The 24,165-nt window shown below is 43.8% G+C and overlaps 1 protein-coding gene across 2 annotated transcripts in view; it reads left to right on the top strand.

Moving 5' to 3' along the window:
* The first annotated feature begins 3,618 nt into the window (after positions 1 to 3,618).
* Positions 3,619 to 24,165, top strand: part of FAM171A1 (family with sequence similarity 171 member A1) — an 87,420-nt gene continuing 66,873 nt past the window's right edge. The window contains exons 1-3 of one of the 2 annotated variants that reach the window (XM_068673857.1): positions 3,619 to 3,921; positions 14,447 to 14,554; positions 15,582 to 15,664. In XM_068673857.1, the coding sequence (XP_068529958.1) occupies positions 15,643 to 15,664 (22 nt within the window). In that variant the 5' untranslated portion in view covers positions 3,619 to 3,921; positions 14,447 to 14,554; positions 15,582 to 15,642. The remainder of the gene's footprint in view (positions 3,922 to 14,446; positions 14,555 to 15,581; positions 15,665 to 24,165) is intronic. The other variant, XM_068673856.1, reaches the window with a different exon arrangement.

Genomic DNA, 24,165 nt, shown 5'->3' on the forward strand with positions numbered 1-24,165 from the left:
TTACTGACATCTCTCATGTGTTGTTTACTCAAGCTGCAAGAAATCAGCTCCTTTTTTCCTATAAAGGTATATAGCCAATAGGTACCAATAATAATAATAAAAAAAAAAAGCATGAAAACATGACTGGGGTGTAACTGATATTTGCTTAAGTCTGAAGAGGATTTGAACTGAGCTCTAAGACATGAACTATCCCACATGTCACAGTGAGTGTTCATTCAGAAATCAATGGCGTTACCAATATGTCAGTATTAGATACTTAAGTGCTCATTGAAGCAAGGGAGAAAGGATCATCTCAAGAGGAGCTATTTGGAAGAATAGCTTGGTTTCATGACATGAATGAGTGTATTTATGAGAGTGCTACCATATAATTATATATATAAATTTAGCTTACTTGGGAAAGAGACAAGCCCTGTGTGCTCAGTATAGTCTTTAAGTATATCTGGGCTCCAATAAAGAGAGCTAACCCAGGAAGCCTGTGGTATTGTATATATAGCTTGTTTTTAAAATATGCATAGCCTATTTAGGATCAGGTGTCTGCATCTCATTGCAGAAGGTCAAATTAGTTATGGAAATAGAGTGGAAAATACCGCTTTTCTTTTCATCATCTGAGAAGTTATCTTTAGATGGAATATTGTAATATCAATATATAGATATTAACTGATACGTCATTTGGAAATAAGAGATCTCTGAATAAGCACTTCCCACAAAGTTTTCGCCCTATCTTCACATCTAATTGTCTTCTGTGAAGCGGTAGCAGATAATGGCATCTCTTAGTCATGGATCCAGATTGGCGAGCTGTATTTCCCAGGCTAAATAAAACCTGAAAGCTATGAGACCACTAGCCTTACAAAGTTGAATTTCATAACTTTAAGGTACCTTAATCAAGTTAGGTAGGGAAACATAACAGGGTAAGGCCAGATCAGTCTATAATCCTGATGAGTTTTGATAGTTCTCAATGTACAGCCACAGGAGAGGGGCAGGTGCTATGCTGAGTGGCTACACATTGTCTTTCTTATTTGAGGGAAGAAGGCAATGAGGAAAAAGCAAAGCTAACTTTCCATACGCCTGTAGCTTTTACTATGAATTACAAACCTTTCTCTTCTGAAACTGCAAATTCATTGAATAATGGGTCAGGTGAACAAATGCCACCAAAACTGAATCTTGAAACAGAATATTTGTTTAGTAGTGATAAAGCAAAAGTTTATATTTTTTGTAAAACATGATCAAGCCCCATGTAAAGGGCTTTTTACTTTCATAAATGTAAATTCTGGACAAAACTCAGTGTAATATCCTATTTCTCAGTGCAATATCTCATTTCTTTTCCACCCCAACCATTCTGAGGAGATATATTCAATGCCAACATTTGAAGGCAAAATTGTTATCAAAATATTAATGCTAATAATAAATATCCAGGTATCTTGTTGCTTTAGAGTAAACTTTTCCTCATTACATGGACTAATAGTGCAGTACTTTCCAGCCCGTTTCAGCTTGCTCTTGCAAAAACTTGACTCGTGCCAAGTTCTGGTCTACAGAAAATGAAGCATTTTTGATGTAATACAGAAACTTGAAATCTGTTTCCATTGCTACAGCTACCCAGACATACTAATCAGAAATGGAAAAGCACTTCTATGCTGTTTATTTTGCTTCAATGTTCTTAAAATGGCTAACAAAGAGACAAAGTATGGTAGCTTTTTGATGCTATACACAGACTAACGCCTTCTTTGAGGTGATGTAGGGTTTACTGATAATTTAAAACAGCATGTTTTTCAAACAGCAATAATAGTCAAAATTTTGTTTGGAGTAGTTATCTGCTGATGATGCAAGGACCATGGTATCCATTTTCTATAAAAGTAATAGAACTATATTCAAGAAAACGCATATCATTTGTAAGAAATAGGTCTAGCTTTCTTTATGGACAGAGATCTCTTACACTTAACTTTCAAGCTATGACTTTCATCTTATTTGTACTAATTTAAATCCATGGACATCCAAAGAAAGAGAAGTAGGATCTTAAAAAGGTGGTAGACCGTATGCATTTTTTTTTTTTTTTTTATCATATGGCTAACGTTCTTTCTTTATGAAGGAATGTGTCATAGTAATGATGGTTGGTGGTTGGACCAGATGATCTTGGAGGTCTTTTCCAACCTTAATGATTCTGTGATTCTATGATAGCAACTAACAGCCTCCAAACCTTCATCTGGTTTCTGTTTTAAATCCTCTGGGCTCTTCAGACCATTTTTGGTTCATTGCAAATGTTCAGACAGGACACGAGACAGTATTCAAATCTTTGTTTTAAGATACAGGGATAAGATCAGATGATCTGTATGTGCTCACTTGGTCTGTTCTTTGAAATGAATAGTCTTTCTGTAACTACTTTTCTCATAGGAACGAGCTTTAAAAATAAATCCTCCAAACTCTCAATAAAAATAATAATAGTAATAAAAATAGCAATGTCTACACCATTGTTGTCAAGTCTAAGAAAATGTATTTGAACCTCTTAACAATAAAATCAGGGTAAAATACATTATAATCAATTGGAGTGTCTCCAAAAAGAAAATGGAAAATATTCAAGGATTGCAAAATCAGTTTTATACTTCTGGGATATGAGTTGCATAAAATTCAGTAAGGAAACAACCTGTAGCTTGTGGTAGCTAGTCTGGTTACATACTGACGTGGTAAACAACTGTATTGCTTCCTATAAATAAATATACAACATTTTTTATGGTAGATTTTATTTAAAAATAGAATTATGTTACAAGTAAAAGTTGAAGCTGTAAAATAAGATGTCTCTATGAGGGATTAAACTTCCAGGTATGCGAACTTCAGCCTTACAGGCAAACAGAAGCATAGACAGCATTTGGGACCAGATCATGGGAAATCCGTGAGCTGGTGGGGCCGAGGCTTTGCTCTGCACAGCTGTGTAGAGACTTGCCATAATAGCTGTCCCTAGCAGCAGTCAGGAAACATGAGCAGCGCCTGGGAAGCACAACGCTCAGCAGAGCCAGGGGGCTGTGAGCGCTGCGGCATTGTGTCATCTCCTGGAGAAAAAGTACACCGAGAGATATGTACACCGAGAGATGCTCTTACGGATGGGGCAGATTAAACCTGAGAGAAACCCTCCTGTGAGGCCTGCTAGGATGCGGTGACAGCCACCACCGCATCCCCACGGGCTCTGCAAGGCCACAGCGGGCGCAGAGCCGCCACCTCGGCCTCCAGCATCTGCCTTCAGCCGCTCGCCCTTCCTTTCTTGCCCCATTTTTGAAGGCCCTTTCCCCGAAATGATCCCGTGTGCCCTTCGCCCTCCCTAGCCTTTATTTTCGCCCTGCAACAGGCGAGCAGGCCCCTGCGAGCCACCGCGCCCCTCGCCCGCCTCGTCCCCCCGTCCCCCCCCGCCGGGCAGAGGCCATTTTGCGGCTGCCGAGGGGAGGCAGGGGGGCGGCGGGGATAGCGGGGACGAAGCCCGGGGGCAGGTAAGCACGGCCGGGCTCCGGGGCTCGGCGGAGGGACCCCCATCGTCCTGCCGCCCCCCTCGGCGGGGCAGGGCCGGCAGGGAGCGCTGTGCCCCCCCGCAGGCAGCCGGGGCCGCGGAGCCCTTCCCCCGTCTCCTCCCCGCCCGGCCCGGGGGGGACGGGGGCAGCGGCGGCCGGGCGGGGAAAGCAGGAGGGGCAGCGCCCGGCAACATGGAGGGAGGCGCGGAGCGGGCCGGCCCCTGATGCGGCTCTTCCTCCTCCTCCTCCTCCTCCTCCTCCTCCTCCTCCTTCTCCTCCTCCTCCTCCTCCTGCTCGGGGCAGCGGCTCCGGCGGCGCTTCGCTTCCCTCCCGGCGGCGATGAGCAGGTCGGCGGCGCTTCTCCTCTGCCTGCTGGGCTGCAACGTCTGGAAGGCGGTGACCAAAACCTTAGGGGCGCCCGAGGCGGCTCAAGGTCGGTGCGGGGAGGAGGGCGGCGGGACCGGCCCGCTTTGTGCCGCGGCTCCCCGGAGCTGGAGGCTGCATCGTGCCAGCAGCCTTGGGGGGTTGGGGGGGGACCGGGGAGAAATAAGGGGGAATTGGGGGGGGGCGATGGGAGACCCCCTCCCGGGGACAGCCCCGCGGTGCGACCCCCGCGGCTGGGGAGCTTTTGTTAGCGGCAGGGGCTGCCGCCGGCCTCATTGTGCGGCCCCCTCGCTCCTTCCCTCCCTCCCTCCCTCTCTCCTTCCTTCCCTCCCCGCTTCCCGAGCTGTTGCATTGCGTCCATCCCCCCCCGGCAGCCCTCCTGCCGCAGGGCCCGGGGTTGGGGGGCGCCCGGCTCCTGGCCCCAGCTCCTCGCCCCCCTTCTGTGGGGCCGCCGTGCTGCGGGCTCGCCCCCTTCCCCCGGGGCTGGCCGGGCCCCGCAGGGACGTTTTGGGGCCTCATCCCGGCCTTTTGTTCGGTGAGGAGGGCTGGGGCAGCCGGGGAAGGCGATTTGATGGCTTGGCACCCACCAGCACCCCTGGGCTGGGAGCAGGAGCCCCGCTGGGGCGAGAGCACAGCACCCCGGAGTGCTGTGGGGGTGCCCCTGTGGCAGTCGCTGCCCTCCTGGGCCCAGTTGTGCTGCCCTGCACCTCGCAGGTACCCGTGGGCACGGTGTGGAGCAGCACCTGCCCCATAACCCGCACCCCATGTGGATGCCAGGTGGGTAGGAGGCGATGCTCCGTGCCCTGCTGGCTCCCGGCGTGGTGTGACGGGAGAGCTGCTCCTCGCTGCGCCTGGAAAAGGGCCCTGCAGCAGCAGTGTGACCAGGACTGTGTCAGAAAGCAGAAAACCTGGCGACCTGATGGTCCTGAACGTGCCAGGCCCTGGATGTGCCACGGTTAAATGCATCTCCAGCATCGTCAGTTGCCTCGTAGCTTGCGCTGTCAAGTGGCTGTGCACCATCAGGGGTGGAAGAGGTCTTACTCCAGCTCAGCCCCCGTGGCTGTGCTCAGTGGCCTTCTTCCCTCTGCGGTGGGGTGGAAGTACGTCTTGTAAAGAGGGTGCTTGTGTCCCGTTTCCTATAAGCTTTCCTGTCCTGCCCTTCATTAAGACCCAGTAAGCGATGCTTGCCACAAGAAATGAAGGAATACGTTCAAAGTAATATTTTTTGACTTTTTTATAGTTGTAGTTATGGTATATGCTCTAGGTAGACTCTTGTGCTCATATATTCAAAAGGTGCTGATATCTCGTAGCAAAACCTACCACTCCAGGCAATCTGATGTCAATGTCATATTCAGTCCTTCTTTTAAGGACAGAACATCAGCTGTTACAAAATAAGTACTAAACTATGACTCAAGGGCCATTAAACTCAGGACTGTATTGAGTTTACTGACAGGTGAGATGGGGAGAAAAAGACCTGTGTGCATCCCTTGATTCTAGTACTAGGTATCTGAAGTTCTATTGTAATTTCTGTATCGTAGGAGAAATCTGTTGTATGCACAATCAGAATGGTGAAGTATCAGCAAAATTAATGCTTTTCAACCGTCCTGTTGATCTTACCTCCTACTGTAAGCTCAGCTCAGAGTATCTTGGAGAGACTTGTCTCCATAGCTGCTGCATTCCCATCAGAACTGCTAGCTGATGCTTTAAGTAATAGCAGCTATGTCAGTGAGTTGAGAACATTTGGATGTAGATGGTCTAATTTTATCTTCAGTGTAAGAGCAGCTCAGCTTTCATAGGTAGCATTATTTCCCAAATTCTTATTGTGAGCTTTGGATGTCTGCATTGGTAAATGGGTATGTAGAGCTGATCTAGCACTGAAGCATGAGCTGTAATTATTAGTTACCAGCTATTTACTGTGAATCTCTTTTAAAAAAGCTTGTGATGCAAAATTGTTGTTTGTGTACCCATCAGGTGTGAACATCAGGGGGATGGGGATGGGGAAGTGTTTTAGCACCCCGCACATTCCTTGTTTGTGTGCTGAGCACAGCAAGCACTAAGTGGTTGTACAGCTTAAACCAACTGTTTTTTCCCTCCTGCCCTTTAGCACCGTGGTGATAGTTCTAGCTACAGGTGAAGAGAGAGCACCACTGCCAAAGTTTAGGGATGCATGCAGATGACATTCTTTCCTCTGAATGGATGTACCCCCTGTGGCTGGGAAGAGAGTAGAGTACCAAGGCATCTGAATGAAGGTGGAGGTGAGAAAACCAGAGGATGCTATTGTGAAGTAATTGCTTCAACTGCAGCATTTATTACTGGACAGATTACAAGAGACTATGGCAGAATCCTCCCTGTGGTGGGATAGGTTAGATGGGACATAAAGTTAAGATTTTCCATTCCTCTGTTAATGTGAATATGTCTCGGACTTGGAGCTATTTGAACATGGGTTATGTAGCTGGTGTCCTGGTTGAGGAAGGGAAGATGAGCGAGTCTTTGCATCTAGCATTTCTCTTTCTCACTGCTCTCGGCCTTCTGTTCAGACGATTCCAGCCTGAAATTCTGCTCAGGCAGGCTGGTTACATAATCGGTGAATATGGAAAGTACTGGTAATTAAGCTCCGCATTTAGCACCCTATTTAGAAAATTGGATGACTTTGGCAGGCTGTTACCTTATTTGGCTCATTATGCAGATACAGTGTGGCCTCCGAAGGTCACAGAGGTAACCTGTAAGTGTCAGTAAGTGGAAGAATTTTTTTTATTTTTTTATTTTTTTTTTGTACACTGGAGTCCATGCAGATGAGATATTCATTTTTGTCATTACTGGGACTTAGCATCCCAGCAATGAAGTTGTTAGAATTCCAGGAAAATACTTTAAGGATTGATATGATGTTCTCTCTAATTTCTCTCACATGCTTACAACCTGGCCAGTGTTTCAAACGGGACTAAATTATATTTGATTTAAAAAAAAAATGTTCTATTATTTATTTCGAAACTTAAATTGGTTTGAATGTATACTGAAATTAATGTATAGAAATTTTAATTAAAATAAATAAATAAATAAATAAAAACAAGCAAACAAAAATACCCACAAATCCCTTAGGCTGGATTTTGACTGTCACTAGGTGATTTGGCTGAGTACAGCTGAAATACTCGATGAGCCTCTTCACGTGAGCAGCCCCTTTTAAACTTTGGGAGCCTTGGCAAGGTGGGAGTTTAAGAGTTATGTGAGGAGGCGACAGGAACCCGGGCAGAATGCAAGAGAAATCAGTGTAATTTGAGAGGGGTTCAATCTTTTTGTTGGCTTTTAACTTTGCTTTGCAGTGGAAAGCGGTGATGATTCATTCGTGGATGCTAGGGAGGATCTCATAAAAGAACTGCTCCAGTATTACGTTGCTGTGCAGAAGCCCAGGATGGCTTTCAGCTGATGCAGTGGATATAGGTTTTAATTTATGTCTTCCATGGTCTTTATGCTTTGTTAGTTGTTCAAAACTAAGAAGTTTTGAATAATAAAATAACACATTTGAATAATAAATAACATCCAGTTCAAGAACTGTTCTGCTGGTAGACGCGTGTGCTCAGGCTGTCCCAACTTTGTAACCACGGGATAAGATCAGGCAGATTGTTCTTTCCTAGTATGATGGTGAATAAAAGTTCAGCTGTCACAACTTAGTCAGAATCCACAATATCTTCACCCTCTGGGTGCATGGGCGATAGGGAAATTGATGCTTGAGTGCTGCTTGCCTGCGTGCAACCAGGCATTACATTACTTGGTGCTGTGAAAGCCAATTTCACAACCATTTCAGCTGGACATTTTGCGAAGGTTTCTGCTCTGGATGGTTCAGTAACTGCAGTGAAGAGACCCTCAAGTTCTTGGCTTCTTTTTAAGCCACTTATGCCAAGCTTGCAGTTCTAGCTGTGATGGTAGATAAAGTTAAGATGAAGTAAAACCAGTCATCTCTTTCATCTTGCACGGCTGCACCATCTCTTCTCAAGCCGCTGTAAATTACTGATGTCCTTCAAATGCAAACATTATTTCACTGAGACCACAAATGGACTCACCAGAGTGGAAACTAAACTGCTCTAAAACAGCACAAAAGATGTTTTAGTTTAGGAGGAACAAGTTGTTTGCTTAGTGCTAAATAGTATTGTAAAATCTGAATGAGGGGGATGTATTTGTTGGTTTCATTGGTTATCAGATTAAGAAAAATGCTAAACTTTTCTGTGTTTACCTTAAACTCCTAATGCATGCAGATGGCATGCTGAGAGCTGGGCCAAATGAACAATTGCCTTGGTGAGTGCATGGTGTAAAATTGCAGCCTTTCTGGCAAATGTTTGTGTTCACCTTTTTGGCTTGTATCACTTTGCAGTGAGTGGTTCAGCGTCCAGTACATGCGGTTATGAGCACGCGTGTATGTGCTCGTCAGGGGGTGGCGAGTTCCCACGCTGGCTTCCCTGTGGCCACTTGTCTGCTTGAGCCTTGAGATGGTGTTAATCACGTCTGTTCCCTAATACACAGGGAAAAACAACCTTTTCCCTTCCTCTCTTGTTTTTTTTTTTCATTGTTTTTGTTTTTAACCTCATACTGACACCTCTGACTGGATGAGACCTGGTTCGTGAAAGTTTTAGGGTCATCTGCTTTCTGTGCCAACTGCTGGCCGAGTGAAGGGTTTCAGATAGCAGTCCCCTCTCTACAGGAGAGGTTTCTCGGAGCAATGAAATCCAGTTTTACCATATGCCCGGTACCTAACAGAAGGCTTGGTGTATGTGTGTGGGGATGGAGGGAGGGTTGTGCCTTCAGGGTCATTGGAAAACTTGAGAAATTTTCAGTGATTTTGGTGCACTGAGTGGTAGGAATGTCACTGCCTGCTGTCAGTACATACTTCAGATTAGTTCTGTACTCCTGTAAATGAGCAATGACTACCAGCAGTCTTGGTGCATGAAGAACTGAGAGCAAAACTCATGGCAGGGAGACTTAATGTGTGATTTGGGAGTTAAGGACTGTTCCAACAAGCTTCTCCTAGTGAACTCGTTTCACAGAATGGTTTGGGTTGGAAGGGACCTTGAAGACCATCCAGTTCCACCTCCCTGCCGTGGGCAAGGTGGTGTTCTCCAAGAAGTTGTGTTTCCTAAGGCAGGAGCAAAAGAGAAGATGGAATACATTATAATGCAAATAACCAGCAGAAGTTTCTTAAAGGCAAAACTAAACTCCATGACAAGGAATGGGCATGCTGCCTTCTGCACAGCAGCCGTGAGCAGCTCACCTGGAGGAGATTCACTGCCTGTCCAGCAGCAGTTCATCTGTCACCACAAAGCAGCCTCCCCAGGGTGGATGCACAGGGCAGCTTGTGCTGCTGCGTGACAGCACGGGTGCGTGCCTTGGCTTCTGGGTAGCAGTGTGGTTGGAAGTGATGCTGCTTGCAGGTATTTGCAATTTTTCCAGTGCATTTGATCAATCCAATTGTCATCTACCTCGAACCAGTGATGTAGGGAGATGGTTATTGTTTCCAGTCAGCCAAAGGCAAATCAAACAGCCTTCAAAATGTCTGCAACTTGAAGTCAAGGTGTGCGTTTTCAGTACTTCTTTTTTTGTGACGCTGATGTTTACCTTGTATGGCCCTTTTTGTAGGATTAATTTCCCTTTGCACCGGCATGTATCAGTTCCGCCTTTGGATCTGAAGAAAGGCAGCTTCAGTAAGAGCTGTGGTGTTGGTGTTCTGCCTCTCCCGCAGGTTTCGGGGATTTTGCTGTATACCTGTCAGGCAGCACAAGTAAGGAAGACAAGAAACCTGTGTAAAGAGGCTTGTATTTACTAGAACAAACAAGTAACACGAAAATTTTTACGTTAATTTACCTGGGGGGGAAAGGACATCTTAATTTCTTAGTCTATTCTGACAAGTTTTTGTGAGGGGAAGGAATCCAACCAACCTACCTGTAGCAGCGCTTTTTAGAACCTGCCATATACACTAAAACGTTTTGTTTTAGGAAATACCAAAGAGAACTGAGTGCTTTTTTTTTTTTTTCCAGAAATTCCAGAAACATTTTCCTGTAAGCTGGTTTACATTAAGTTTTCAGCTAATGTAATATCTGGCTTGTTGTGCATGGGTAATAAGCATTATACACATGCTTTTTCGGAGCACCATCTTTAGTTTTATTGGAAACTGGAAGGATGCATTTGTTACTACGGAGCCATAAGAATGTGAACATACTGTAATTTGTTCTTGCTTTTAATAAATGCATTGAATCTTTCACTTTAAAATATCAACACAGAATCCTATCTGACATATGGCAAGTCTGGGACCTTGAAAGCAGGATTCAGCACAAGGCTACATTTTTCATTCCTTGTGAAATGCCGGTGGGTCAAATAATGTGAAATGTTCTGTTTCGGATATACCCATTTTGCTTTTTCACTTGTTTGAAGAGCAATGAATTCAGAGATGATCTGAAAGGAAAATTAATTTATGTACAGTATAATCTGTAAATTTGGCTCCCGTGCTGACTGCGTGGGGGGTTGGGTATATTTAAACAGAGCTGCTGTTAGTGCAAAGTATACAATGTAGAATAGAAGTGGTCTAAGTGCAGGCAGGGCACAAAAAAACCTCTGGAAATCCAATATTGAAGTTATCTTTTAATTGTTCCTGCTGCTAGTTTTTGCAGTTCTACAAGCTGTCACCGTGGGTGAAATCCTGTCCTTATCCATTATCTGTGCACCTCGTACACCAGGCGGTGAAGCAGAAACCTGTCACTGTGAGCTGAAACCTGTACCTGCACCGGTGGGAAGCTCAGCTGTGCTGCTTGATGGTTGAGTGGCAGATAGTGAGGCAAGTAAGAGATGGGGATGAGCCCGTATAAACCTTGCTGGACTTGGGGTGACTCCGCAGGGGCCACCCTCAGCCTCCCCACTTTATGGGAAGCAGACTTTGAGGAGCCGCAGCGGCAGCAGTGGTTAGCGGGGAGGAAGCAGGGACGTGGGGGAAGCCAAGGGAAGGAAGCAGCAGCATCCTTTTGGCACGGGGGCAGCAACAGAGCTGAATCCAATAAAGTGGAAAATGCTTCCATTTTTTTTAAAGAAATCCAAGCTGCAAAAGTGATGGAGAACTGTTGTACTGAGTGGTAGGTGTGGGTAATATAATAGCGAAGTTTAACAGTGAAAGGGAGCTTAATTTAACAGTCAGTAAATGCCAAGGTAAATAAGAGGTAGAGTTATAAGGTAATCCTGCTTTGCTTAAAACAAAAAGGAAACAAAGAGGCCTTTCTTCTTCTTGGAGATGTTTCTAGAGGTGATAGCAATGTTGGGAGCACCCAGTTTCATCCTACATTGGTGATCACCATTACTGAAAATACTGTTGTCTTCTATCCTTTAGAAGCAAAGCTGTATACTAGCATGGCAACAAGTGTTTCTCTAGTGATGTTATGAGACTTCCTTGATTGAAAAAAAAGAAAAACAAACAAAAATGTAAATGCTTTATTTAGGCTGTTGCTGGGAGGAAATAAATGTATTGGCAGTTTTATCTATCCCTCTTGCTCTCCACCTTATGCCTTGGGCATTTGTGCAAAGTGAAAGGTTGAGATCCAGACATCTCATCTCTCACTTGGTGCATGAGTGTATGACTTCCCATGCAAAGGACATGCAATTGTCATCCTGGGTGGGATACATCTCGCCTCATTCAGACGTCTGCATCTTAGTCATCTGCAGTCCTCCCGCAGACACAACCATCTGATCTATCCAGCTAATGGAGCTGAGCGTCGTCGCTGCTACCCAGAGTGAGCACCCTGAGTCAGATGAATCATGCTGCAGCATCCGCTGGCTGTAGGGATCTCCGCTGATAGCCCAGCAGCCCGGGCACTCCCCAGAAATGCTTTTTGCACTCCCATTTAGTCAGATGAATCCTCCCCAAGATATCATAACTGGAAGTCTCATCAGGACGCTGTTGCCCAGAGCTTAAGAGCTACTGAGTACGTCGCACATAACCACTGCTGAAGGAATGAAAGCACACCCATGGCCTGCCTGGCTGGGTTATGATGCATTTCTCAAGGCTCAAACCAGTTGTTGTCTACTGCACTATTTTACATTTCTAAACCATTTGTCTTTGTAGTGTTACGTTTATGAGTCTTAAGTGTTTTGCTCCCAAGGGTAAATAAACAAAAAGAAAGGTTTAGAAGCAAGTAAGGAGGCTTGCAGAGTTGTTTGGGCTTGTCTCCATGTTGTTTTTTTTTTTTTCCCACAGTTTTAATTAGTTTTGTGTTCCCAAGAGTTGATTTATTCTGGATTAAGCTGCATTGTTACTCTCACCTTTGTCTGTTTTCTCTCTTACTGGCATTTGTGTAGCTGGGTGATAAATCAGGTGGAGGAAGTTACCCCACTGAAAACGCTTGTACACACAGGGTCAGTTTTCACCTGGATCACTTCCCAAGTCAGGTAGATTCCCTGGGAGTTACACAGATGCTGCTGCTGGTGTGGAGGAAGGGGCTGAGAGGAGCTGGTAAACGAAAACGTCTTCATGGCAGCAGTGCCAGTTGATGCAGGATTAAATCGATTGTAGGACTACAGTGTAATTAGCAGGGGACAGCTTCTAGCAAGTGAGCTGTTTTAGAAGTGAGACAACTCTTGAAAGTTTTTTACCACCTCTTTGCTCAAAAAAATAAGGTATGAAGACTTTCTGGATAACTAATTTGCCCACAGGAGACTGAGAAAACTGCACTGGAGCTCGGAGCTGTGAATATGGCCTCGCGGATATACTTGTGGATGGTTTGAGATGCTTGCAGCCGTCTCTGTCTGCAGCAGGACAGGTTGTTCTCTCTGCTACTCCACTTCGTGCCTGGTCGTTTCAGCAGAGTTTTGTCCATGGTTTAAGCCGATGTGACCGCGGTACGTAGCGCTCACCAGTTGTCCACCAGTTTTAGAGGGACGTGGGTTAGCACCTAAGTCATCCTGGCTCTGCTCTCAGCCCCTCCCTCACGGCCTGGGAGGAAATGATGCTCTTTGGCCAAATGAAAGGCGCAAGAAAGGCAGAGGGCAGGTCTGGGTGCTTAACATAGCATCCTGATAGAGCAATTTTTATCAGCTAACTCCAAGTATGTGATTTGGTGTAATTACTGCCTGGCGCCTGATAGCGGCTGGTCACTCCTCTCACAACTCTCTGTCAGCCAGAGCAAATCCCGCTTTCCTCCAGGTAATTGCCTTGCTCTCCTTAGTTATTGCGTTCCTGCATTGATGACTCCTCCTTTGGGGTGTCTGCTGAGCGATAAGACGTGAAAACTTCTTATCCTACCCTTCTTCCTTCTGTTCCCATCTTGGCCTTCTCCTACCTTGACAGGCTTGGAGGGCTTTTGCCTCGCACCAGCAGGAAGCTCTGAAAGCTCAGGGAGTGTGCGTGGCGGCTTTTCATTTCTGCTGGGATCGGTTGGGCAATGCTAGGGAATTAACCGTGTTCAGGAGCTCTGCAGACAGCACTGGGCTGTGGGGGTGAGGCAGACAAGGACGGGAAGGTGCTGCTGGGCAGCCCGGCAATAGCTCGCCCAGGCGCCGCGTTGTGTTTGCAGAAGGGGTGGCATCGGCCCGAGGTGGCAGCAAGAGCTGTTCCCTCTGCTCTGCCCTAAATCGTGCTCCTGGCAAGTTCGGAAACCTGCTGAGCAGCACGCTGACCTGGACAAATATTACAGTCGTTTAAAGAGCTACTTGTGGTAATAATGTTGACAGGCACTGCGGAGCACAGCAATATACTCACTCTTTTAGCTTTACTGTTAGCACCCAGAGCGTTCCTGCGACTCAGCTTATTTCAGCCCGTGGTGCTGCAGTCAAGGTCCTGGCAAATAACTTAACTTTGCAGCAGTGTCTGGGTTCATGATGTATGATTTACAGGAGCCAGGAACACAGATGGTTGAAACGAGAGCTGTATTTCTGTTGTTTTGCAGGGTGTCTGTGTGGGGGAAGTGTTACTTTTTTTTTTTTTCTCTCCCCCTTCTATTAAAACTTTAATATGAAGAAGCTCATTTTCTTCAAAAGTTAAGATTTTCTTTGTTCTTACCAGGATGGTTATTTTCATTCTTTAGCATACTGCTTGTTAAAACTTTTTTCGAGGGAATTATGGCACTGGACTCAGTTGATGTAAATGTTGTTGTTAGCAGCCTGTGTGAAAATTACAAAATACACTTGCTCCAAGCAGTCTGAAGCAGTAGGAGCGAGAGCTTCTAATGGGATGAATTTCAAATTTTCTCATTGCTGCAAGCTATTGGGTTGTAACTGCAGCAGGCTTCAGAATATTAAGCTGGTAAAAGTACTTTTAAATATCGGTTGTTGAAGGAAGAGAACCTACATGTACTAAAATTCATGCTGAAAACCATTAGCTTTTCCAGACGTTTGATTAGATAAGGACTTCCTTCTTTAGATCAGATATGAATAGCTATCTGCTCTGTGAAGCTTTACCACAGTGAAAACTGCTTGGCACTCCTTAGCTGGGTTAAAAATCTGACTGGAGATCTTGTTTTAATTAGTAATTTTACCTGTGAGCGTGTAGTTAATCTTTCATTAACATTCCTTTTTCTTTTTTTTTTTTAAAGCATGATTTACTGTCGTTGCAGAAAGATAGCTACAGAAGTCAACTTAGCAGACATCCTTAGAGAAAGGATCAAAGCTGTGTCATGTCACACGTTAACCTTCAGCACAGACAAATCTTTGGGCTTTCAGAGGTGAGGGGCTAGGTAACAGAGCCAAGCCTTTTTTTTTTTTTTTTTTGGTGCTGTTGTAGAAAGGTAATGCTTTTACCCTAGTGCAAGAAAATACTGTATATGTTCACTTAGTGCATAATTTAAGTGAGCGGCCCAAACTTTCAGAAATTATTCTGTGGTGAAGAAAAATTAAAAAAAAATAAAAAAAAAGAGTAATTGTTAGCTCTCAAGATCAAACTCTTATAAATAAATGATAGCCCTGTAGGTTCAGTCATAGCAGTGGAGAATCTGTTTACCATGGGTGATTGCACATAAACAAAGATGCTTTTTAATATCTGGTGCATTCGAGTATTAAAAGCCTTGCATCAGTTAGCCACTCAGAATGGTCAAGTGTCATCTCCCCTTACCACGAGCCTGGCTGCATGGTGGGAAAGCTGAAGCTCAAATCAGGCCAAACTCCTTCTCAGGTGACATTTCTTCAGTTCGTGCATGCCTGTGCTTTACAAAATCGTGGTGATTTTAGCTTTTACAAGAAGTTATGTATTTAATTGGAGGAAGAGTGAATGCACAGCAGTGTTTTCTGACCATGATGTGGGCAAAACTTTCATTGCTTTTACATTCACTGTTACTTTATGCCATTCTGTCCACTGTTACTCAGATTAGCTGCTAATAAGGATGTGTTCTAAATAATCCATTGTGAAAGAGCTTTGTGGATCTGTGGGCTGACCATAAATAGTATATAACAACATCAGGTTGCTGGCTGGTCATTGATTATGTGTCTTTTTGACCTTTGTTAGTCAAAATGTTGTTGAGTCAGAAGCACTTAGGACAGGTTTTGAAGGAGGTACGTGTGGTCACCAAAAGGAGTAGCACTTTCTCTTGCTCAGCTGCATCTCGAAATTGTTCTTATAGCGTGTTGAGTGGTAAAATAAAAGTTTGTATTAATAAATGGGCATAACTTTGAAATAGAAGTAACACTTCTTCAAGAAGAAGTGTTTCACTGCTTCAAGAGCTTACACTGCTTCAAGAGCTTACTCTCTATCCACAGGATGGGGAAGATACTCAACTTGTGCAGAAGATGAGTTGAGGAGTACAGAGAAAGCACAGTGATGGAGATGGCACACTGTCCAGGTGAGGGCTGGGAAGTAAACCCAGGCCATACAAGAACCGAGGGTCTTAACTTCTGCTGCTTTTACTTCAGTGTTCAGGGACTGTTTAAGGAATTTACTGGTATTCAGCCAGCAGTTACTGCAGGACCCTCACAAAATTATTTTCAGGTTTCATCACCTTTTTCTTGCCATTCCATGCTTTTCTTTGTCACGCTTGTGTGAGCATAAGGAGAAATGCCAGGAGCTGCCTGGCCGTGGGCAATGAAGCTTCCCCAGCCTGGGCTGGTGTTCAGCACGTGTGGAAGGCAGACAGCAGCCGCCTCAGTGACCATTGCTGCTATCCTGATGTTCGAATTTGAGGTTGGTTTTTTTAAGTAGACACAGAATCACTTGTCCCCAAAATGGATGATGATCTTGGTTTCTGAATCTGTCTAATTAAAGTAAGAAAAAAATACCATAATGATGATAAGGTGGGCATGTAAAACTTCAGTGTAGGAAGCGAAATTTGAATGGATTCCAGCTACAAGTACTAAAAACCTTCTTCCTTTTCCTCTTAGTCTTTCCCTTACCCACTCCCTATTGAATTGAGCTAAATTTTAAACCTAATTTCAATCTACCAGAAGACAACCTACATTTCCAAAAGCGGTCATGTAAACAGATCTGTATTTCAAATGTAACTTGCAAGCTTGATGTTAGTAACATCAGTCTCATTTCATCTTCCTAAGCACCAGGGGAACAAAACACCTTAAATCCAAGGTGCTGTTGGAAAGTCAGTGATTGTTTGTAGTTAACAGTAAAGAAAATATTGTAAGAAGCAATTATTTTATCTCAGAGTGAGGCAATGCAAACAAACCTTGATTTCAGAGAAATATGCTGGTAACTAACTGATCTTGTAAGTAATGCTGTCTGTGGTCCTAGTATAATATTTGGTTTAGATTTCTTTGGTTTAAACCCAGACTGATGGCTTCAGATACGATTTTATGAGGTAGCCATATATTGTGTTAACAGGGCCTTTTTGCCCAAGGGGCAAATAAACTGCTGTATGCTTTATAGCACGTTAAACAGAATAGGGGAGAAGAAAGGAACCTAATGATAAGCCCATCGATCCTTTTCTTTATCATGAATTATTCAGGCACTGGTGTGATTGATTGTTGTTAGGTTTTACTGGTTTTTAAGCATTGTAGAGATGTGGTGTAGTATGTAAACATAATTAGGTGTTATCTTCATGCTTTAAGTTATCTGGGTTTGTGTTAGTTACCTGATTTCTGAGACAAAAACAGTGAATCATGATGGACAGTTTTCCTTCATGGCCCTGAAAAAGTATGGATTTTGTGTTTGCCCAAATCCTCACGTGTTCTCACTTCTAGAAGAGTGGGATGGACACAGCTGTGGACTGGAGCCCTCGGCGTTTGTGCACACATGTGCCGACGCGCGCACATGCTAGCCGTGTAAGGCCATATGGTATGAATCAAGCCTTACCTCACGGTAGTAAAAATGTAATGCATTTTCCACCATTTTCAGCTATGTGTTCGTGGTAGGGTATCCTGTGCTTTGAACGACTTAAGTGATTGTCTTCTGTCCATGGTCATTGTTCTGTGGAATTAATGTGTTATCCAGGATACTTGGCTTAAATTTTGTCCTTGGATCGCTGTGGCTATTTTAATAACGCCAGGAGTTGTCGTCTTTTCTTTCCTGCTCCCTTGCTTTATTCAAAGCAGCTTTGGCTTGCAAATGTATACAGATGTGTTTGTGCTCTCTTGTTCATAGCAGTAGATTTGAAATAAATCCTTGCTAGCATATACAAGGCATGTGAATAATTGTGTGTATGAGTGTGTGCGCTTCCTTGTTTGAGTGTTTGAAACAATCAGCTGAGGCCTCTAATTAAGCATTACTGGCTTCTTGTCTTGTCGTCCTGCAGTTTTTGTGATATTTGCATACTGTTATCAGGTCTTACAAATTTTCAACTTCCACGGGAACAGTGGATTTTAATGTTAGACTTCAATGTTTTCAATAGTTTTTTTTAAAAGCTTTAATGTTTATTTAAGTCTATATCACTTAGATTTTTTTTTCCATATCACTTTTTTTTTTTTTCCATCTAGTAACTCTAGAAAATTCATCCTTTACTCTGCAATAGTTCCTTCATAAATAATCCCTTCTAAAAACACAAATATGCTTACTACTAAAAAGAGACCTGACCTACTTTGTGTCTTTCTATCTGTATTAAGATAAGCAGGAGTCAAGAGGTAGTTATGATATATCTGATTCAAGATGTCAGTTTGTAGGGTATTTGCCCAAAACCGATGAATTTTGTGTATTTCTGTTTCTCGTTCCAGACTCAGCAGTGCTTTGTGCTAGATACCATGTGGTTTAGTATTGAGGTATTGTCACCAAAGAAAAAAAGAAGTCCTATTTCCAAGATTATATGGCCCTGATGTAAGGCAAGATGCTCAATTAAAGTCACCATACCATCTAATGAGAGAATGGGAATTCTGTGGATACTTTTAATATCCATGGTGAGAGAGACAGATCTCTTGCGTTGATCTCTTCACGCAGTTTGTAAATGCTCTGATCCATCCCATCTGAACATGCCAGCGATGGCTGAATCTTCTGCCACTGTCTTTTTGACATTTGGTGCTGGCAGCTGTGGTGCAGAAATTGGATTTTGGGGAAAAAGGTCCAGCTGGAAGTTGCCCACAGCTCAGTGGCATGGGCTTTTTGCCAGCTCAGGATCCTAAGCTGCAGCTTCTTGCCCTGGGCTGGTGCAGCAGGGCACTGCTGCTCCTTTGCACTCACCACAACCCCAGTGCTTGCTTTTTTTTTTTTTTTCCCTGAATAACTCTGCATCCGGATTGTGCGGAGCTATGCGATAATTACAAGAACAGAGCGATTCTTCCGAGGATTCTTTGAACTCATTTGGGGAAATTTAAAAACAAAATCAAATAAAATCATCCCGTTGGCTTCTGTTCAGGAGAATGGTGGCTGCTGTGCAGTTGTTTTTGCCGTGCTGTGTAAGTTCAGAACAAATGTCTCCTTGTTCTGGTCTCTACTTGCGGGAGGCAGATGCTGGCCTTGCGCTACCTACCGCCAATCCAAATTTTTGGGTTTTACGTTGCTAGCAAATAGCAGCAGTGCATCAGGGCCCCAGCTTGTGACCAGGGGTCTCCTGGGCTGTAACCTGTCAGGTTGCTGCATTTGTTCTCCTCTTCCCACTGCACAGGGAGCCAAACAGGACAAGTTGTGCTTTGTGATCCTTCATGCTGCAAGTGTGCGGTAGGGAAGAGCAAGTCAGGTGGAAACGCAGAAAAAAGTTCATATGAAAATGCAAGTAGTTGGAAGAGCTGACCAAAATAGCAGAGGATACTTGAGAGATATCCATGTGGGTCTTGCTGGATTTGGGTGCTTATTCTAAACCAGGAGGAGGTGAATTTGCCATCCTTACTTACCTAAGAGACGTGCTCAGGAGTGAGTGCTGCAGAGGTATTGCCCTGTGGTACCAGGTAGGAGCCCGAGGGTAGTTCACTGTCCATTCGTTCTTGCTGACAGCTTGGGTTTGATGGGAGTGCGTGCCTTTAGAGGTAGCAAAGGTAGTGCGAAGTTATGGAATGATGGGATAGCAATTTTTTAAGTGTCAGCTTCTCTTTGGCATAGGGACTCTCCACTCCAAGGTGTGTTGAATTGTCTAGATCCAGGGCTTGGTGTAGCACTAGGCAACATGTGTGTGATGAGATTGCCTTTCTACCTAGGTGTGGAAAGAGACTCTGATGGGAAAAGCAGATATATTTATTTTATTTTATTTAAGAATTATAAACAAGTGTTTCTCTTTCTTAAGCTAGTTTGCAAAAGATTCTGTCATAGGTATTCTCTTCAAGCACAGTCTGCTGTGTGCTGCATGCCCTTCAGTTGTTCTGATGCTGACACTGTCTGGTGAGTTTTCTTCTTGCTCTCATTTTACTGTGGCTGGATTTTAGGACCACACATTGGTCTTTATTTTCCGAGCAACTTTAGCAGAAAACTGGTGTGCCTTGTACTTGAATACCAGCTCTCAAAAAGCTTATTTTTTGTAAGAGCACTGAAGGTTTTATACTCATCTGTCCCTTCCACTTCAGTGTGCTGGTAGGCTCTGTCCTTGTCCCTTCTCTCTGCATATTTTCTCCCTCTAGGAAATCATCCTGCTCTGCTCACCCACTTACATCACTTCAATATAGGTCATGTCCAATTCCACGCACTCTCTTAGTTTTGATTTCTCTGTCTGTTCGCCCTCAGTCAGCTCCTGGCTATACCATAATTTATTACAATTGACAGATTCAGAGGCAGAGGTCCCCTGCTATATCATATCTGTTGTACTCACGGCAGATGATAGTGCTGTGACATTCCTCTGCTTGGGTGCTTTAAAAAAAAAAAAAGTTGCAGGATGGAGGAACTGACATGCTCTGCAAATTATAAAACCCAAAGGAGTTGAAAGTAACAGCTGCCAAACAGCTTTAACTCTTTACCTTCTGTTTTTTTTTTTTTATATCGAGTGACAAATAAAGCTAATATAAGAAGAAGAAAAACTTCGGACTACATCGTGAACTGATGAGAATCAGATGCTAAGTTTTTATTGTGTGATTGTTTAAAAAGTTAACATGATAGCAAGGGTGTTAATCTAGCAAATGTCTTCTGTTCGTGTTTTAAACCCAGCATGAACAGACATGGATGTTTTTAATAAAAAGACAGATATTTAATTCCAAGAAATATACAGGTCATATGCCAGAACAAATGCAATTTGTGATTTCTGGTTAATTTTTTTATTATTATTATTTTAGAATCATTTCCTCGGGGACCATTTGTAGTCTTTGGAGCACTTCATAACTTTCAGTAATAGTCTCAAGATTTTGTGTATTACATAAACTTCAGATTTCCTTGCTAGTAATCTGTGTTTATTTGACTTTCTGAAAGCTGTTAAAGGCATCAGCAATAGGCTGAACTTGATTTTTGGATTACTGTTGTGTTTTTCCTTCTTTTTTTTTTTTTCCTCCCGCTTCGCTTTAACAGTGTAGACTACCTTGTCTGCTTTGCTTTCAGCCTGGAGCAGGGTGATTGTTACCTGCAGAATATGGAAAGCAAATATTTGCTAGCTGATTTCTCCTTTTTGGTGTTGGTGCATGCACGCAGAACAGGATTTGGAACTAGGTGAAACTCCTCAGCGTTACGTTGTGGGTCACACCACACGTCCCTTCTGCCATCGGATCTGGGAATGTGTCCCTGCAGAAGTTACCGGTGGCGTGCGTGATGTGACCACGGCTCCCTTTGTAGACAGGGAGAGGTCATGAAGTGCAGCCATGTGCTAAGCTGTGTGCTTGATGCAAGTATGTTTGGAGTGCAGTTGTGAATGTGGATCCTAAGCCCAGTGGAAGTGTAGGAGTGTGGGACTGGAGCAGGCTGGATCGTCACCCTACAGCAGGTGCCATGTGAGCTCTTTGTCAATCTGATTGACCTCGTCTTAAAACTGAATTCTGTTCGATTCCACAATTTGTGTATCGGAAGATGTTTCAGAGCATGTCACTGTTTGCAATTCTGTACTGTCCCGAACAAATGCAGCAATACTTTTTGTCTATAACAGCAACTAAAATAGTTAGGTCAGAGCTCCTAAGTGGATTGAATTGTTTGGGTCAGTGAACCTAGCACTTGAACAAATGCCCTCATAGGGGGAAAAATCACAGGAATAATAAAATGGAAGTGTTTAAAAATCAAAGATTGGACACACAGGGTCACTGCCAAAAAGGATGCAGAAAACACTTTACCAGTACAGAGCCAAAACTGTTTGGAAAAGGAAGTGTTTAATTCCAGTTGGTAATTCAGGAGAACTGAAGTCACTGACCTGCAGCATTAAGCTAGCATGAACCTGATAATACCTTGTGCTTTCCTTCTCTAGTATTGTCCAAATGAATGGGGCTTGCACAAATCTTTGTTTTGTCTCCATGTCTCAGACAGAGTTGGCTTTTCAACTTGTACATACCTCAGTGCAATTGCTCTGGCTTGAATTTAGTTAGTATCAAGACAAGTTGAAGGGTGGGAAAAAGTTAGTCTATGACCATCAACTTGAGGAAAGGAAGACATTCAAGTTGTGAGGGGCAAGAAAGACAACGAGACAATGACTGAGGTTGGAGGGGACCTGTGAAGGTCAACTTGTCCAATGCTCCTCCTCAAGCAGGGACACCAGGACCATGTCCAGGCTGCTTTTGAATATCTCCTGCGATGGAGGCTCCGCAGCCTCTTCGTGCAACTTGTGCCAGTGCCCCATTACCATCACTACATAGTTTGTAGGTCAATGGGAACCCCCATTGCTTCAGTTTGTGCACATTGCCTCTCCTCCTGGCACTGGGCACCACCGAGAATAGCTTGGCCCTGTCTTCTTTATGAGGAAGAAGAATGTGAGGAAAAACTGACACATAATAGCATAATTATGCCACATTCAAAGCAGCTTTTTCCTGGTTGAGCTTAGCTGGAAGGTGCTGCTACTGATAAGACCAGAAAGGGTAGAAGCAGTTTTGTATTTGAAAAATTATCAAGCTTTTACTAATTATTCATCCATTAAAAGATATCTTCCTTGGAAATCATGCCTCGCTTGTTTCCTTCAGGTTATTAATTCCATACTGGGGCTAAGATGTTGCCAGCAGTCTGCCAGGTTTTTTGAGTGGAGTTTTACTGCTTTGATAGCCCTTGTTAAAACATGGGTGGTAAAGATACAAGGTGGGCTGCTGGAAATTTTGGGTGTTTAAAGGTTAAAGTGTTTCATGAACAATGTTTTAACTCTGCCTCTGTCTATCCATAGCTCTGGCTATGTAGAATTTAAAATACAGTGAACTGTGGTAGCACTGTGCTTCCACAGTGTAGTGGAAGTTTGTAGGGTCATATTTGTTAACATCTATACCTGACTTGATAAGCAGCTTTATAACATACTCCTTATACTGTTTCTTCCTCACAGTTAAGATGTGATCATACCCTCCTTCCAGATCCAGAAAAATCAGCTTAGGATCTTACAGCATTTCCTGGTTGCTGTTATACAGTTCAGATTACCTTTTTTTTCCCCCTTACCAAAAACCTGTAAGCATCATTGGCAAAATTAGCCAGATAGAGACTCAGTCTACGCTGACAGAGTTCACGTATGCTCAAGTAATGCACTGCAGTTCTTCTGGAAGAGCAATAATACTCAGGTGAGGGATGGAGCAAGGTGGCATGGGTATGAGCATGCTAAGCTGCTACTGATCTTTGTGATTTTACAGCTTCATACACCTGCGCTCCTGTATCCATGGTAAGTAGCTGTAACAACAGTGTTTAGTCCTGTTCAAAAGGCTGCCTTACTCTTCTGGATAATATGAAGTGGATGTTATTTGCCTGCACAGAGAAGGCTGCTGTTGCTTGCCTGAGCTCAGAGCTTCCCAAAGCCATGTGTGGCTGTGTTTATTCTCTTCAGGTCTGTTTGTGCCACCTGGCACAACTCCATCACATTCAATTTTTTTTTTTTTTCTCTTTTCCCAGAAAGGAGGAAACAGGCGCTTCAGGCCCTGAATAATCATCTAAACATCAACGTGTGATGACTGGAGATAATAAATGAATTATTAATCTTTATTTCTTGTTTCTGTTATGTTTGTTGATACCTAGTATTTGAACTGCAGATGACCTTACTCAATCACACATCAATCGTTTTATATGGTAGATTGTATCAGCATCTCGGGGTATGTCAGTGTGTGATTTTTGACTCTCGTTTGTTTTGTGACCTAATGAGGCATCCAAGTACTTACAAAAAATTAGTAATCTATCCTTTAACGAAATAAAAAAGAGCAGGGGGGCATTGGGGATAGAAGAAAAGTCTTAAATTTTCCTACATGGACTGTTTTTCTGTACCCTGCTTAACCACAGGTTACTCCCATTCGACCTGCAGCCCCTCTTCAAGAGTTCTGGAAATATTCTGGATAAGGGCAGGTGCTGGAGCACCTGAGCATGGTAGGTGTTGTTTTCACTGCCTCCAGGCAAAAGGAGGAGATAGAGGTGGAAATTCCCTGCCTTGTGTACACATCAGGGAATTGGGCACTTCTGCAGCCCTCTGCTGGGCTCTGTCCAGCATGTCCATGTCTCTCTTGCACCTGGGGGCCCAGCACCAAACACAGTTCTCCAGATGCAGCCTCACCATTGCTGAGTTGAGCGGTTGGATCACCTTTCTGGCCCTGCTGGCGATAATTTGCCTAAAGCAGCCAAGAATACTGTTGGCCTTCTTAGTGGCCAGGGCACAATTCCATCTATTTAGAGCATTTGTGGCTCTAACACTGTAATTTAGTTTTCACAGATAGGAAGCTCACTCTCACAGGAACTTTCTTAAGCATTTTATCCAGAGATAACAAGGTATTATTTTGCTTACCTCACTGCCCTTCTGTGGGTTTAACTGTTCATAGAAACAGCACTGCTTTTTTGGTGAGGTTGGAATTACCTTATCAAAGTTCATGGCCTGAAGAGTATGTGCTTGCTTTGTGTTGTTGCTTTGTT

The sequence above is a fragment of the Anas acuta genome, chromosome 2 (genome assembly GCF_963932015.1).
Source record: "Anas acuta chromosome 2, bAnaAcu1.1, whole genome shotgun sequence".
In the NCBI taxonomy this organism is placed as follows: Eukaryota; Metazoa; Chordata; class Aves; order Anseriformes; family Anatidae; genus Anas; species Anas acuta.